The sequence below is a fragment of the Notamacropus eugenii genome, chromosome 5, assembly GCF_028372415.1.
Source record: "Notamacropus eugenii isolate mMacEug1 chromosome 5, mMacEug1.pri_v2, whole genome shotgun sequence".
Classification (NCBI taxonomy): domain Eukaryota; kingdom Metazoa; phylum Chordata; class Mammalia; order Diprotodontia; family Macropodidae; genus Notamacropus; species Notamacropus eugenii.
In genome coordinates, this window is record NC_092876.1 from 104,528,282 (window position 1) to 104,545,425 (window position 17,144).

Below are 17,144 nucleotides of genomic sequence, written 5' to 3' on the forward strand. Positions count from 1 at the left end.
ATTGTATCAATCTTTCCTATCAACTTTTCTACTTCCTAATTTCCTATTACACATTTTTTTTTGGTGCACTATTCAAAGATCATTCTCCTTGGCAGTGTAAATAGGACTTTTCAACAGTTGTTTTTTGACAATATCCCATTCTCCCCAAAACTGGTCTAATTCTTTCATCCTCACCCACATCCTAATAACATAAAAAGCAAAAGAAAAAACCCACCTTTTTGTTTGTCTTGCCGCATTAATCTCAACTCATTCTGAGCTATAGTAGTTCTCACACTATTCTTAAAGAAATATATCCCAGGGTTGTACTCATTAGGGGCAGCTAGTTGGCACAATGGATGGAGCGCCAGGCCTGGAGTTAGGAAAATCTGGGTTCACATCCAACCTCAGATACTTAATACCTGTGTGATCCCGAGCAAGTCAGCTAATCTCTGCCTTAGTTTCCTCACCTGTAAAGTGGGGGTGATAAGAGCACCTACCTTCCAGAGTTCTTGTGAGGATCAGAAAAAATTATAATTTCAAAGCACGTAGCACTGTTCCTGACACATAGTAAGCATTCTATATGTTACCTATTATCTATTATCATTATTGATTCTTTGGCTACATATTCAAAAATGTAAGTTTGTTGGTGTGTTCCCTATCCAGTTGTTTTGGAGTCTCTAGGCAGCTTCCTTTGTTCCTTCTTACTGAAATGATTTCTCTTTGTGTCAGTCAATAAGCTTTTATTACATTCTAGGCACTGTGCCAAGTGCTAGGGATGCAAAGAAAAGCAAGACGTTTCCTGCTCTCAAGGAGCTCACTGTCTAATGCAACTGTGTATAAACAAGATATATGCAAGATAAATTAGAGGTAATCTCAGAAGGAAGACCCTAAGATTAAAGAAGACTGGGAAAGGCATCTTACAGAAAGTGGGACTTTAGCTGAAACTTGAAGCCAAGAAAGCCCGAAGACAGGAAGAAGGAGGGAGAGAATTCCAGGCCTGGGAGACAGCCAGTGAAAAGACTTGGGAGTCAGGAGATGGAGTGTTGTATTTAAGGAACAGCAAGACCTATCCTGGGATGGTGGTGTACGTGTGTGGGGGCGGTAAGCAGAGTGTGAGAAGACAAAGTTGGGAGAGGGATAGGTTATAAAGAACATCGAATGCCAGAGGATTTTATATTTGATCCTGGAGATAATAGGAAGCTACTGAAATTGATTAGTTTGACAGGTGAGTGTAGGATGGAGTGGAGTGGGAACAACCTGAGTCAGGGAGATCAAAGTGAAGGCTTTTGCAGGACTCCAGGTGTGAGGTGATGAGAGCCTGAACTAGAAGTGGTGGCAGTGTCAGAGGAGAGAGCAGGTTATATACAAGAGATGTTACAAAGGCAAAATCAACAGGATTAACAACAAACTGGATATGGGGAAGGAGTAGAGAATAAGGGGGGAAATGATTATAACACCTAGTTTGTGAGCCTAGGAGAATGATGATAATAGGGAAGACTGGAAAAGTAAAGGTTTTGAGTGAAAAGATGAGTACAGTTTTGGTCCTGTTGGGTTTTGGATGTCTATAGGATATCCAATTCAAGATGCTCAGTAGGCAGTTGGAGATCTTAGTCTGGAGGCTGAAAGAAAAGTTAGGGCAAAGAGTCATCATTATAGATAATAATTGAATCCATGGTATCTGTTGAGATCACTAAGTGAAATAGTATAAAGTGAGAAGTTTCAGTATATAACTATAGGGGACATCTATCATTAAAGAACATAACCTGGAATAGAGACTGAGAAGGAAAGGTCAGATAGGTAGGAGAAAAACCAAAATAAAGTAATATCATGGAAGTCTAGAGAGAAGAAAGTATCAAGGAGAAGGTGATCAATAGTGTCAAAGCTGCAAATGTCAAGAAGTATGAGAGTTGAGAAATAGGTATTTGATTTAGCAATTAGATCATCAGTAACTTTGGAGACACCAGTTTCAATTGAATGATAGAGTTAGAAGGCAGATTATAGAGAATTTACAGAGTGGGAGGAAAAGAGATGGAGACACTGGTTGTAGATGGTCCATTCAAAGAATTTAACCATCAAAGGAAGAAGAGATATGGCATAGCTAGTGGAGATGGATGGATCAAGTTGTTTTTGAATTTTTGTTTTTAGGACAAGAGAAATATGGACATGTTCATTTGCAGTCAAGAAGCAGCCAGGAGACAGAAAGACTGAAGATAAGTCAGAGAGTGGGGATGATAGGGCAATCTGCTGGAGAAGATGACATGGAGTGAGGTCACTTGTACTGGTAGAAGGGTTAGCTTTGGCAATGAGAGGGGCCACCTCTTTATGTGAGACAGCAACTAAGAACTTAATTGCAAAAGGCATCTGAGGCATATTAGATAAAGAAGTAGAAGGAGCTCTTGGCAAATGACCTCAACATTTTTCAGTGAAATATAAAGCAAAGTTCTCATCTGAGAGTAGGGGAGGGAAGTTATGAAAAGTCTGAGGAAGGATGAGAAGATTTGGAAAAGCTGCCGTGGCAAGTGGGACAGTGAGTCAATTAGGGAGGTGTAAAGGGATTATCCTGTTGCAATGAGAGCTCAGCTGAGATTACATAACTTAAATTTATAGTGGAACCAGCCATCACAGTTTCATGATTTGCTCCATTTTTGTTCATCAGCACAAGTAGAAGCGAAGGCAGGGGAATGGTGGGAATGATCCAAGCCTAAGGCTTGGCAAGGCAAAAATCAGTGATAAGATAAGGGGGCAAGTGACTTGAGAAGTAGACAGCATAAAATCCTTCTTGGTTCCTTCAATTTTGGAAGGATAAGATTTTCATTAAGGCACCACAAGAAATGATTAACTGCTTTGCTTTCAGCAGTGGGAGAGAGATCTAGCAGTTGTCTGAATAACAGAATTCCTCTGTCACTACTGAAACATGCCTCCATGCCAGATTGTCCATCTGTTTCCCAAACTTGTCTATTCTTTCTATGCAAGTGGTCTGCATGATATTTAGGGGATGGTATTTCTTCTATTTCTGTTTCTGAGGGGCTTCATGCATATGATCTTACCATGGATTCTTTGATTTCCTCATATGAGTATATCTCCTTGAAATACAATTGCTACTTCATGTCTCCTATCTCTTATCTCCTGTCCCTTTTTGAATAAGGGCTATTGTTCCAGAGCCATAGTCTGGACACGAGTGTTATTAAGTCTCAGGGATCACTCCTCTTCCAATCAAGTTCTCATTCTCCCCTATTTCTCTTTCTCCACAGGTCCTTCACCTGTTCTTTCTTCTTACATCCTTTGGCTTAAATTTCTTTTTTCTTTCTCCTTGAATTCTTCAGTGCTTAGCACAATGCCAGCACAAAGTAGGTGTCTAATAAATGTTGATGTATTGATTATTGCTCCAATGACTTAGTTTCTTTTCCTACTTCAGCTCTAGCTTTTATCCTCCTTCAGTTGCTCAAGTCTTCTCAAATTTCCTTTCCCTAAATTCAAGGTTAGAGCCTTGGCTACAGTTTAGAAGTCTTCCAAATCACCTTTGCAATTCCTTCCCTATTTTACCCCAAGCTTTCTCCTGCTCTTGCTACAGCCTTTTGTCTTTCTGCCACAACCTTTTCCCATGGAAGACAGAAGTTATTATTATTATTTTTTTTTGCATCTCTAAATAACCATAGGTGGAAAGTCAGTAACACTGATGAAAGTCAATTTTTTGGACAAAGCCAATCAGGATTACTTTATGGTTCCTCTCTGTTGAATGGGAGACCACTAAGATACTGCACTTTAGAATATGGAAAGATAATTTCCTTATGAACAATTCCTCCTACATCCCCTTCATTGAAAACCTTCCTTGCCAGTTAAAATTCATGTTTAAAACTTGATTTAATATGGCTCTTCTCATTATCTTAGATGGTATGAGGTTGTACTCCCAGCACCTCTGTGGTTATTTTTACCTAGCTTCTTGGAATCCACCTACAGGAAGTTGCCCATGTCGCTGTCTCATCCTCCCCTTTCTATAACTGAGTGACTAGACAGCAGTGCAGGGAGTCAGCTGAATGATGCAGGGAGTCAGCTGAATGACGAAGTGTCCACCCAGATCTGGTTTCATTTTCTAGCCCTGTGGTCTCAGTGAGCAAAAGCTTATTAATCACTTACTACGATGTGTCAGGCACTGTGCTATGCATTTGCAATTAAAAAAAAAAAGATAAAAAGTACAGTTCTTGCCCTCAAGGAGCTCGTATTCTAATGTGGGAGTCAATGTGCAGAAAACTATGAAAACAGGCTATGTACTATGCAAATGGAAGGTGATCTCAAAAAGAAAGCAATAGCTGTAGAAGAAGGGTGGAAAACACCTTTTGCAGAAGGTGGGATTTGAGCCTTCAAGAAAATCAAGGAGGCCAGTAGATGGAAGTGAATAGGGAGACCATTCCAGGTATGGTGAAAATGCACATAACCAGCAAATGGAATGCCATGGTTGAAGAACAGTGTTGCTGAACGGTAGAGTCAATGGAGGAAAATAAAGTGCAAGAAGCCTGGAAAGGTAGTCAGGACCAGGTTGTGAAGGGCTTTAAATACCAAACAGAAGATTTTTAAATTTCATCTCTGAGGTAATAAGGAGCCACTAGAGTTTATTGAGTGAGGGGTGTGGGGGCGGGGGGGGGGGGAGAAGGGTAATAATATGGTCAGACTTGCATTTTAAGAAAAATGATTTTGACTGCCAAGTAGAGAAAAAAATTGTTGGAGGGGAGGAATAAGATCCAAGACTCCATTTTCTTCCAATTCTGAATATTGGTATTTAGATAAGAATTTAAGATAACCCTTGCATAAGGAACAGATTTTGAATTGAAAAGAGGCACTTTTAATTTTACAAGGTCCTTTCAAGAATCCAAATGCCCCTGCTACCAGTTTTTTCTCTGTCATGTTCTGAATACAGAAAAAAGGGTCTCATTATCCTCTATAAAATATTAACTGACCCCAGTACTGTTGGACTCTGACACATATACAGCATACTTTGGATGTCATCTTTTCACATGGAGAGGCTGGGAGCCCGCTTCTGATATAGTCATAATAACATGTAAGGAAAGTACCTTGGATAGACTTCAGAGCATTCAGAGACATTGTCTAACTGGTACAGGTGGGTACCTGTCTAAGAAGAGGTACTTTGATGAATCTTAGAGGTATTCAAAAGACATATCTGCTTCATCTGCCTTTTGTTTACCTCATTCTGTGACTCCTTTCATAGCAGCCAGTGAAACAAGGCTGGATAGGGGTGGGTGGGAGAAGCTATGGAACCTTCTCCCTTCTGTGGCCCTAAGGCCCTATAAAAGTGCTTTGGTCTTTGACCTCTGCATTTGTTTTTGTTTTTTTCTTTTAGGAGAAGGAGATTGGAACTTCTGACTATATGAATTTAAAAGGTCAGAAAAGGACTCTGGCATCCAGAGTCTGGGGTCCAGGGCCAGTGCAACACTGATGCCCCAAGAAGCAAGGATTGACCTTTGGGAGCCCAGCCCAGTGGTAGCTGAGACAAGAACTCCTCCAGCAGAGATGCCACTTTTGGACAAGAACTTTGATGGGGACTGATTCTGTGTAGGAAGTGGACTAGGTTTTGAGCCCATTTCCCCTCAGGGACAAAGGTGGTGGGGGAAGAGGATGCCCCTGAGGTATTGGAGAAAATGTATTTTTGTTCTTGCTGTATGCATGAAGTAAATATCCATTTGTAAAAGCTGATCGATGTTAAATGGTTAAATGGAAGTAGGGTGCTAATCATTAACTCCTAAGAATGGGGGTAGAATGGGGAACGGTGACACAGCTGGTGGGAGTTTAAGCTAGTATCAGTAAAGGAGACAACTCTGTCGGGTGCCCTAGCACCCTGAGGAAGAGATGTAACCAGTCTTGCTTTGGGAGTGTTTAGCATATTTGGTACAGTTAGAACCATGATGAAGACTCTATTTCTCAATCCCTGTTTTCACTGAATCATGCACTTGCTATAACCAGATAAAAAAGATGGAATCCTTCTCTTGAGTTTTTTAAAAAAATATATTAAATTTTATTTTTTTCATCAGTAAGTATCTGGCCTCTCTTCCTCTCACCTCCCACCTTCCTTCCTCTCTCTTAAAAAAAAAAAAGAAAAAGTAAACCTCTGTAACAAAAACCACAAACAAAACACATTCTCACATTGACTATGCCCAAAGATGCATGTCTCACTCTTCATATCTAGTCCATCCTCCTCCCCCTCTCTCTTTGCAGATAGACACTCTTCTAAATCATTGGACCTCTGGAATCATGGTTGATCATTGCCTTGATTAGAGTTCTTAGGACTTTCAAAAAAGTTTAATTTTAGAATGTTATTATGGTATAAATTGCTTTCTTGATTCTGCTCACTTTTGCATCATTTCAAAGAGATATTCAAGTGATACCAACTTTTCCTACCCCTTCCCCATTTGTATAGATTTCTATTCATATCCCAACCTGATAATATGAGGTATAAATCCTTTCCTTCTTGTACTTTTCCTCTCTAATGTATCTTTTTTTCTTTCCCTTCAATTTCTCCTTTTAAGACAATCATACATAACAAAAATCACTCCCAGGCTTTCTGTCTTGAATTCTTCTATACTGGCTCTTACAGGATGTGGTATCATCATCCGCCTCCTTATCCATTAACATTCAAACACCTCATCCTTACAAAGTCCTTTTTAATTATATTTGCCTTTTTATGTTTCTCTTTATTCACATGTTTATATTTCAAAATTTTTACCAAGTTGTGGTCTTTTCATCAGAAATGCTTAGAAGTTCTCTATTTCATTAAAGCCCCATTTTTAGTCCTGTAGGATTATACTTGGGTTTGCTGAGTAAATTATTCTTGGTTGTGAGCATCTAAGCTTTTTTTTGTCTTCTAGAATATCATACTTTCCTTTCCTTTATAGGGATAGCTGCTAATTGTTGTTTGATCCTCACTGAAGTTTTTCAGTAGTTAAAATTCTTTATTTCTGAAAGTTTGCATTTTTTCCTCCTTGACCTAGGAACTCTGGATTTTGGCTTTGATGTTCCTGCAAGTTTTCATTTTGGGTTTTCTTTCAGGAAGTGATGACTGTATTCTTTCTATTTTTAATTTGCCCTCTGATTCTCAAAGCACTGAGCAGGGTTTTTTTCCACATGATTTCTTGAAATATACTATGCAAGTGCTCTCTCTCTGTGTCTATCTGTCTGTCTCAGTCTCTGTCTGTCTCTTTCTCTGTCTCTCTCTCTCTGTCTTTCTCTCTCATCATTGTTTTTAGGCAGTACAATGATTCTTAAATTATCACTCCTTGATCTGTTTTCTAGGTCAGTTGTTTGCAGTGAGATGTCTTACATTTTCTTTTCTTCTATTTTTTTTCAATCTTTTAATTTTGTTTTATATTTCTTGTGGGCTCATGGAGTTATTGGATTCTGTTCTATTTTAATTTTCAAGGAGTCTTTTACTTGGGAAAGGTTTTGTATCTCTTGTGCCAGGCGTTCACTGCTCAAGTCCCTCCTCCTTACCTCTCATTTATTTTCAAATTCTTTGCTCTGTTGCTCTCATCTAATTTATCATACCACTTTCAAACTCATTTTTAACTCTTACATTATTTCTGCTGGAAATTCTATTTGATCTTGTGGTCAAGAGGTGGGTGTTTATGTGTGTGTGTGTGTGTGTGTGTGTGTGTGTGTGTGTGTGTGTATGTGTGTGTTAGGTTTTATGAATATTTTGGAGTTATTTTCATCTTCTGTTGTTTATTCATTCTTCCAGAGATGGCCTAGAGATAGGAGCTCATTTGGGGCTATCTGTGATCCTGCCCTCTCTCATAGAACACTGTGCTACTTTCCAGGGGAGGGAATTGTACCCATGATCAGCTCAGGGGTCATCTGGGTGACCACACTAGGCGAGCACACTGAGTACTCGGGGTACTGAGTTCATGCTCCAGGGCCTAAGCTTCTGCTTTGGGCTAGGACTGAGTCTAAAATCTAAAAATCTGCTCTGGATGTCCTGTGCTAGAGGTTTAGGTAGGTTTTCTGGACACAGTCTTTGATCTTAGCCTACTCTGTGCCCAGGCCACTTCCCTGTAGGTTAAATTGGTGATCTTGGGCTAAAAAGATTACCTGCTGTAGCTTCTTCTTTACTGCTGCCTCCTATCCCAGCATTCTGGCTGTGCCTCACCTCTTGATTCTTAGTTATCAGAAATGTCTCATGAGAAACAAGGAAATGTGACTTTTTTGTCTGCATTTCAGCTTTTTATTTCTAGTCTTGCCTTCCTTGAATGTTGCAGAAGATTGAAGTTTGCTTGTTAACTGTGCCCTGTGAACCCACTGGTCAGTTATCTCACTCCTGGCTCTCACTGTAAGTCTCAAAGTGAGCTTGGACTCCAGAGCTAGGTGGAGGCAGAGAATTGATCTCATTCTCATCTGGTTCTCATGCTCCAATCCATTTAGAATTTCCCTATTCTACAAAAGGGAAAATTTTATGGCCTAAGGGAGTAAGACCTAGTATAGCCATTTCTGTCCACTAGTCTAGTAGAAGAGGATAGTCTGCCACCAAGCTGGGCAAGTGGTGACTCCATTAGCTGGTGATAAATAATAATAATAATAATTATTTAGCAAGCCAGTTTATAAAGCACTCTTCTCCCAAGAATAGGAGATAAACAGTGTAAATTGAGGTGAGTAGTATAAGTTTTATTATCCTTATTTTGTAGATAAAGAAACTGAAGACCAGAGAGATTTATAGTGATTTCATCTAATCCCCTCATTTTATGTGTAAAGAAACTAAAACCCAGAAGAATGAAGTGACACCCAAAATCACAGTCAGTATCTGAGCTGGAATTTGAACTGAGGGCCTCTTTACTCAAACCCACTGTTCTTTATGCTATAACAGCCTGCCTCAAAGTTACAAAGCTAAGGAGCACCAGAATAGGGACCTGAACCCAGATCTCTCTCTTGGAGTTGAGCATTCTTCTATTATACCTTCCTGGACACATATCTGTCCTACCAACTCATAAAGCTGCAACATCCCTGAAGCAAAAGGGGAGAATCTTCCTTCTCCCCTTCCATATTCCTGATATTTCTCTTTTATGCTTTCTTTCCACCTTCAACTATAATAAAAAACAATTAAAACCCGACACCCCCACTCAAGCTCCTGCATTTTTAACGTTCCTTTTGGCCTGATTTTACCTATAAGTGACCTTATTTCACTTATACAATTTATGCTGGATAGTTATTCCTACTCTGAAGTTGATTCTAGCTGAGGAATACAGAGAACATGTCTCTACTGCTCTTCTCCAGATAATTGTCTCAATGCTTCTTCTTTTCCTTTGTCAATGGAAGACTCCAACCCTGTTGTCTATTATTGCATTAATATATGCCTTGTTAATTTCAAGGTAATGCTGAGTAAGGTTTTTGGACAGAACAAAGGAAGGAAAAGAAATGAATGACCCAGTTGTAAATGAGAAAGGAAATCCCAAATGAAACCTTCTTGGAATGAAATAGAAAGGGTTAAGTAGTCTGTATAGTGGCTGGGGTTCTGAGGCCATTGGTACTACTACAATCAGTATGCACTTTGCTACTGCTTACTCAAAAAGGCTGTCATGATGCCCCCACAGATCATTTAGCCATATGTTCTATGGAAGCGAATTTCAGTGTGCAATCCTGGGACAAGTGGTGAGCTCTAAGAATCATCCAACTGATCCAGGTGCTGGGCATTTCTAATATTAATGTATCATTATATTTTATTTCCAGTAGGAGTTACTTATTTTCTATATTTAATAATATATGCAGTTTCTTTAATGATTCCAACTTTCTTGCTACCACCAAAAAACACCCTTTTAGCCCAAATATCCCCCTAGTGATGTTATGTGGTTAGAAGTCAAGTCAAATAGCATTTATTCAGCACCTACTATATGCCAAGCACTATGCTAACCTCTGGAGATACAAAGAATGACAAAAAGCAGTCCCTGCTCTCAAGTTGCTCACAGTCTAAGGGGAAGACAACAGGCAAACAACTATGTACAAACGATATATACAGGATAGTTTGAAGGTAGTTTCGGAGGGAAGACATTAAGATGAAAGAAGACTGGGAAAGACTTCTTGCGAAAGGTGAGATTTTATCTGAGACCCAAAGAAAACTAGGAAGAGGAGAGGACGAGGGAGAACCTCCTGGACATGAGAGGTAGTCAGACAAAATACTCGAGAGTGGAAGCTGGAGTGTTGTGTATGAGGGAGAATAAGGAGGTTGGCTTTATTGGATTATATAAAATGTGGGGGCCCGTAAGGTTTACAAAGCCTGGAAAAGTAAGAAGGGGGCAGGTTATGAAGGGCCTTAAAAGTCAAACAGAGGAACTAAGTGTTGATCTTGGAGGCAATAGGAAATTTACCAAAGAGGGAGGTGATCTGGTCAGCCTTGCACTTTGAAAATAACAATTTGACAGTTAGTTCAAATGGGGACAAACCTGAGGAAAGGAGATTGACCAAAGCTACTGCGATAGTCCAGGTGTGAGATGGTGTGGGCCTGCACCAAAGGGGCTGTAATATCAGAGGACAGAAGGAAGAGTATATGAGAGCTATTATAGAGGTAGAAATGTCATGACTTGTTATCTCAACCTTTCCTGTTTTTCTATGTGGTGGTAAGCAACAAGTAGTCTCTGAGGCCTTTTGCCCCAGAATGATCCATAATCTTAAAAGCATTGGGAAACCACTGTCATTGGGGATTGTTTAAAATTTCAGGTTATGCAAGGAGCCAGAGAATCTTGTTTTCTTAAAAAGAGTGATCTCTTTCCATGCTCAAAGATGCACCTGCTTCATTCTCATGTCTCAGTAGGAACAATGGGCCTTGGGATGATGGCTTCTCCAGCAGAGGTGGTGGTTGGATTAGTCCCCAAGGGGCCTTAGCTATCATGAGTCTGTCCCCCACACCTGCTGCCATTTTAACTACCTCAGCTGGCTCCCTCAGGCAATGCTGGAGAGCATCAGGGAGGCAGGGGCAGCTTTCAGGTGGGATTGGCACTTCTATGAAACCAAGGGAGGCACCTGGGACCTGAGCTCCTGTGACCAACAACTGGGGCCTCTCCAGGGGTGGCTGAGCTGCAAGGACATGTTGGGGTGATAGAGAAAATACAGAGGAACAATCCCCTACAGTACCAAACCCCAAAGAATTGAGAATTATACTGTTTGTCATAACCATCTTACAGTGTAGGCCCTGGTTATTTAAGGCTACTGATTTTCCACAAGATCATGGCCAGATGCGAGGGTAGGTATGTCACAGTGGGAGGGCAAAGGATTCTGGACTCAAGGTAACTAACTGTCATTGGGGGTCACAAAGTCGAATCCTGTTTATTGATTAGTTATATTTACAGAGGAGACATTGAAAAAGAATTAGGGAGGATTTTATTTTATTACAGATGAGCTATAGGGCCTAATATTGTTTTGTTAGAACATGGTACCCCACTGGTCATTTAGCCATATATTCTATGGAAGTCTTTTGTTAGAATAAAAGGCTGAAAAAAAAGTTAGAAGTGAAAGCTTCAAACTCTCATCTATTGTGACTATTCAATAAATACAGAGAATGACCAATTTCAAATTATTAAGCATTTATTAAATACCTGCTCAATAAATCCCAGATTAAAATATCCCACAATAGGTCTCCAAAACTTTGAACAAGAATCTTTTATTAGCAGACATTGCACTAGAGGTGCTAAGAAAACAAGTATGAAATTGAGATAGCCTCTCTGTCAGAGTTTACATTCTGCTGACGGAATGTAATTGGCTGGTCCCATATGACCTAAGTAGCTGAGTCTGATGAGACCATTTATACAAAAGCTCTTGTCTTAGAATAAGTTACTTGTCTGACTTTTGAATATCATTTGCATGTCATTAATTTAATGTCAGAATGTACCAGGATTCAAAGACTTTTAATATCCTAGACCCCAGAAGGAACTTTATGTGATCTTATCCAACCCCTTCATTTTACAAATGAGAAATTTCTTTTCCCTTGTCTAATTCTAGCCATTGACCATTCTTCCATTTCTGCCTCTTTTTCTTTGCTGTGTCAGATTGGCCCCACCTCACTAGGAAAAAACCAAACCAAACCACTGTTTACATTGGTCAGTTAGTCAACAATATTAAACAACTGTGTGACAAGTGCAATACTGGGTGTTATGTCCAGTCTTTTCTGTATACTCTCTACTATTATTTATTACTTTTGTTTGCCTTGGGTACTGAGTTCTTTATTAGTGATTTTAAAGATCCTTCTTAAGCTTAAAAGCAATCCTTCCAGACAGGGAACATCAGGTACCCTAGGGAGTATAGCATTCTATCTTAAAATTACTTAAAGACCAATTTTCAAAGTTTGGGAGATCTTCTCTTGGATATGCTAATGTTCAACTAGTCTAAATTTTGCTGGAAAGGGTTAGCATCAAAGACAAAGGAAATGCCTATAATTGTGACTTTTTAGCATAGAAAATTTTTTTTCCAGAGGCAGTGTGGTATGATGGAAAGAACCATATCCTGGGAAACAAGATGTCAGATTTATAGTCTTGACTATCCCACTAACTGAGCTGCCCAAGTTGTCATTTATCTTCCTCGGTTTCTTCATCTGTAAAATGAGGTGGACTTCAATATATGAATTTTAAAGTCCCTTCCAGATCCAACATACTCTGATTCTAAGGCTTCTTAAAGGGGGCGACTAGGTAGATAAAATGCCAGGCCTGGAGCCAGGAAAACATCTTCCTAAGTTCAAATCTGACCTCAGACACTTCCTACCTGTGCAACCCTGGGCAACTCGCTTAACTTGTTTGCTTAAGTTTTCTCATCTGTAAAATGAGCTGGAGAAGAAAACAGCAAACCACTCCAGTTATCTTTGCAAAGAAAACCCCAAAATGAAGAGTTGGACATGACTGAAATGACTGAACAACAACACGGCTTCTTAAAAGTGAGAATTAGTTTGGTCATCAGGTTCATAAGAGAGGAATTATGGTCCTAGTTGACTGGGTCTTGGTAGTCTAGTGCCATCTTGAGCCTGATGGAGAATGTGGCCTCATCAAATGACAGAATCTATTGATTAAGTTGTGGTGATATAGATAAATAATGAAATCCACTTATTTAGTTGGGAAACAGAATCTTTTAGGGAAAGGTTATAAGAACTGTGTATTAGGAGAGAAGGTTAACAGACAAATGAAAGTTTCAAGTTTACAGCATTGTTAGGCATTGAAGAGCTGCTGAGGGGAGGGGATAAGGGGCAGGAACCAAGAAGGACCATGAGGGCTGAGTGATATCAGGGAAAAAGCATTAAAAATTAATTGGTATTTGACAAGTGCTTCTGTTGTATGACATCAATTATATAGAGGTGAATTACAGTGGTACTTAAGGCCATTGACCTAGAAAAGAAAGAAGCCTCCAAAATCCTTCCAGGAGGAGGGTGTAGATCAGTGGAGCTGCATTTAACCCCTCGAATGAAACCTCAAATTTGTAAGCAATCCACATGACTTTTGCATAGGATGGGCAGTGTATTGTCAGTAGATTATGACAACCCACAGGACACGTTTCTTCCAGTTACACAATATCTGGTTAATGTAGAAGGCTCTGCTGTAATATAGTCCTAACCCCAAATCAAAATATCAAAACTGATTCAGAATCCAGGAGTGGAAGAAGAAAGAACATTTCTTACCTGAAATTCCTTTCAAGTTAGCTTTGAATGGATCAAACAGATCTGTGATCCCCAAAGAACTTAAAACATCTTTCAGATTGAAGTGGTTTTGGATCCTGAACCTAAAACAAAATGCAACTTTTATTTAAAAGTATTCTCATCTTACATTCCAAATAGCCTACCAAATTAAGTGCCTTAGCCAGGCATTCAAGGCTGTCCATGATCTGACCCCAGATTACTGTTACAGCCTTTTCTACATGAATTCATTTCATATTCCATCCAGTTATTCTCTTATTCTTTCCTACCTCCACATCTTTGCTCATGCTGTTCCCCTTGACATTGCCTGAATCTCTAGCTTTTGAAATTCTACCTATCCTTCAGGACTTACCACAAGTGTTACTTACATTATGAGACCTGGTCAATCCAACTGGATGTCTTCTTCTTCCTCTGGATTCACATAATGTTTTGTACCTGTTTTCCAGCACTGATCACATTCTGCTTTGTGTTGCACTGATTTCTAGGTTAATCATATCCACCTTCATAGACTTTTAAGTACCTTTGGAACAGTATCTTATTTACATTTTCTTCTCCTTCAGTACCCAACACATAGTAGATGTTCAATAAACGTTTGCTGAATGAATAAATGATTGAATACCCATTTTTCTTTGCCTATTTATATTCAATAAATCTCACCTATCTGGTCAGCTGTCATCATTTTTTGGCTTTGTATTCCTAGTGCTTTTCATATAGTGTTTTTTAACTTAAAAGTTTTTTTCGATTAATAAAAATCTATTTTCTCTCTTCCACTACTTCATCACCCACATGGAAAAAACAAAGTAAAACCCTTGTGATATGCAGGGTCCAGCAAAACGCTTCATTGGCCATGACCAAAACAGATGTCTCAACATATTCCCCCAAAACATCTCTCTGTCAGGAGGCAGGTAGCATGCTGCATTATTGGTCCTTTGGAATCATGGTTGGCTTTCTCCTATTTTTTAAAAAATACGTCTGATTGTTATCCTTTGTCTTAACCTGACTGTCATTTCTCTGTCATATTCTTCATGCTCCACCCCCTGCCCAGACTGACCCCTACACTGTTACAAAGAAAAATGATCACATATACGGTATTGTCTCCCAGTCACCAACCATCTCTCTGCCATAAGGGAGAAGGGATGCTTTGTTTTTGCCTCTCTCATATCTCCAGTGGTTTTTCCATCACTCAAGACTCACATTCTTTTTTGCTGTTCTAGTCATATATAATGTTTCAGTAATAGTATATATTGTCTTCTTGATTCTGTTTGTTTCATTTTGAATCCTGATATAAATCTTCCTGTGTTTCTCTGCATTCTCACAGCTATTATTTCTTTCTTTCCCTAGATTCAGGGATACCCAGATTTTGAATGGATCATCTACATTTGCATTTTTTTCCCCCAGAACTTCAGGGATAAGGACAACCTGGGGCATGGAGCTGAGGATAGCTTTGAAAAAAAATTATCCTCCTTCCCCACTTTAAAGTCATTATTTATACGTGGTTGGTTTTGTGTGAGAAGTAGACCAGTTTTGCTTTAAAAAAAAATTTGATGAGCATGTTTTGTTCCTACTCTTGTGCCAAAGGGCCTGGCCTCTTAGGAAAATGCTGTTTTGAAGAGTAACTCATTAAGATGAAATAAAGAGATTGCTGATCCAAACCTAGAACACCAGTATCTCAGGTTTCCTTTCCTATCTATCAGGGTCACTCAAAGTATTAGAAGAATCTTCAGAACAGCTTTGCTGAAGTAAGGTCATGCTCTTTGGAACTTTACGCTTTCCTGGGGCTCCTTCCTATGCTTAGTAGTTACAGGCTCATTCCCATTGCCAATTTAAAATTCAACTTACTTTTAAAAAATACATTTCATTGGTATCTTTTGTTTATTTTATCACCAAAATTTCTTCCAGTACCCTCCCTCCCCAGGCCATCTCATACAACAAAATTTTTAAAGAAACTACAGAAAAAGAAGAGAAAATCAGCAAAACTGATCAATATGTTTTAGAAGTTTGAAAATAGGTGTAATGTATCACAACTGTTTGCCTCCCACCTCTGCAAAGCAGTGGGATGAGAGTGTAAGCTCTTATCTCTTTAGAGCCATACTTATTGTTTGTCATTTTAATGCATTATTCATCTCAGATCACTTTAAGGTTATTATTTCCATTTACATTATTGTAGTCCTTGTGTATTTTTTTTCTTGTCTCTGCTTACTTCACTCTGTATCAGATGGCATAAAGCCATCCATGCTTCTCTGTATTTATCATTTCTTTCAGTACAGTAATATTCCATTACATTCAGTACCACAGTTTGGTTAGCTCTTCCCCAACTGATGGCCTTCTGCTTTGTTTCCATTTTTGGTATTCAATTTACTGTTGAAAATTCTGGACACTGGGGGACATTTTCTCTTAGCTTCTGCCAGCAAAATCTGTTATACCAACTACTCTGATTCCCTCTCATATGCAGGACAAAAGTCCTTTATGTTCCATTTGAGAGGACCTCTTGAGAGATTTACCAAAATACCAGGGTTTTTTGCTTTGATTTTGTGGCATATGTATTTGGTTTTGAGAGGCAAGTGAAGGCTTTATTTCAGAGCTAGGCTTCCCCTTTGTACCAATACTGCCTAACTCCACAATAGACTTTTAATGCTTAACTCCCTATGTGTCTGTATGTTTTTGCAATAGTTCATGGTCTTATTTTTAGCTTCTAAGCGATCACTGCCAAGGCCCCAAAAGATTCTGCTTTCCCCTAAAGGAGATGAACACACAGTCAACAGAAGAGGGCTGCAGTGGAGAATACCAAGTCAGTTAAGAAGCACTTGTTAAGCAGCTCCTCTTTTTTGATCACTCTGCTAAATGCTGGGGATACAAAAAAGGTAACAGTCCCTGCTCTCATGGTCTAATGGGGCAGATCACTAATGCAAGCAATTAGGTACAATTAATCTATATACAGGATAAAAGGGAGATAATCCACAGAAGGAAGGTAATTTTAAATTTAAATTTGTATTCATAAATCATTTTTATTTGTTTAGTCTGTTTTATTCTTCTATGACTTGTACAGAGAGCTGGCCTTGAAGCCAGAATGACTTGAGTTCAAGTCCTGACACTAGCCTGGAGTACACCCATATCACCTCAGGACTGGACATAGCCTCAGCCCATAGTTAGCCTTCGTAAGTGTTCACTGACTAGTTGGTCTTCCTGCCTCAAGACCCTCCCCGCTCCAGTCCATTCTCCATTCATTGTCTGCTACTGATCATGTGGATTCAATTCCTCAGGCATTTATTAAGCACTGGACACTGTGATAGACTGTAGGGATACAAAAAACGAAAGTAAAAGCATTCTCTGTCCTCAGGGTCAAGGAACATATATTTTATTGGCAAGTCAAGTAAGTTCCTTCACTCATAATGTCTCCATCTGCAAAATGAGAAAGACTATATGATCGTAGGTCTCTTCTAGCACTAAGAATTTCTAGGTTTCCAAGCTGAACCTTCCTCTTGCTGATCTAGTCATATGTACAAAA

The 17,144-nt window shown here is 39.3% G+C and overlaps 1 protein-coding gene and 1 long non-coding RNA gene across 2 annotated transcripts in view; one reads left to right on the forward strand and one right to left on the reverse strand.

Moving 5' to 3' along the window:
- The window catches only part of SERPINE3 (serpin family E member 3), a 36,596-nt gene that overhangs the window by 7,955 nt on the left and 11,497 nt on the right, over positions 1–17,144 (reverse strand). Inside the window, exon 5 of the mRNA XM_072610488.1 lies at positions 13,625–13,725. Coding sequence (XP_072466589.1) covers positions 13,625–13,725 — 101 coding nt within the window. The remainder of the gene's footprint in view (positions 1–13,624; positions 13,726–17,144) is intronic.
- Positions 4,636–6,019, forward strand: LOC140504986 (uncharacterized). Its single transcript, XR_011967303.1, has 2 exons — positions 4,636–5,092; positions 5,333–6,019. It is a non-coding gene; the product is annotated as an uncharacterized lncRNA (long non-coding RNA).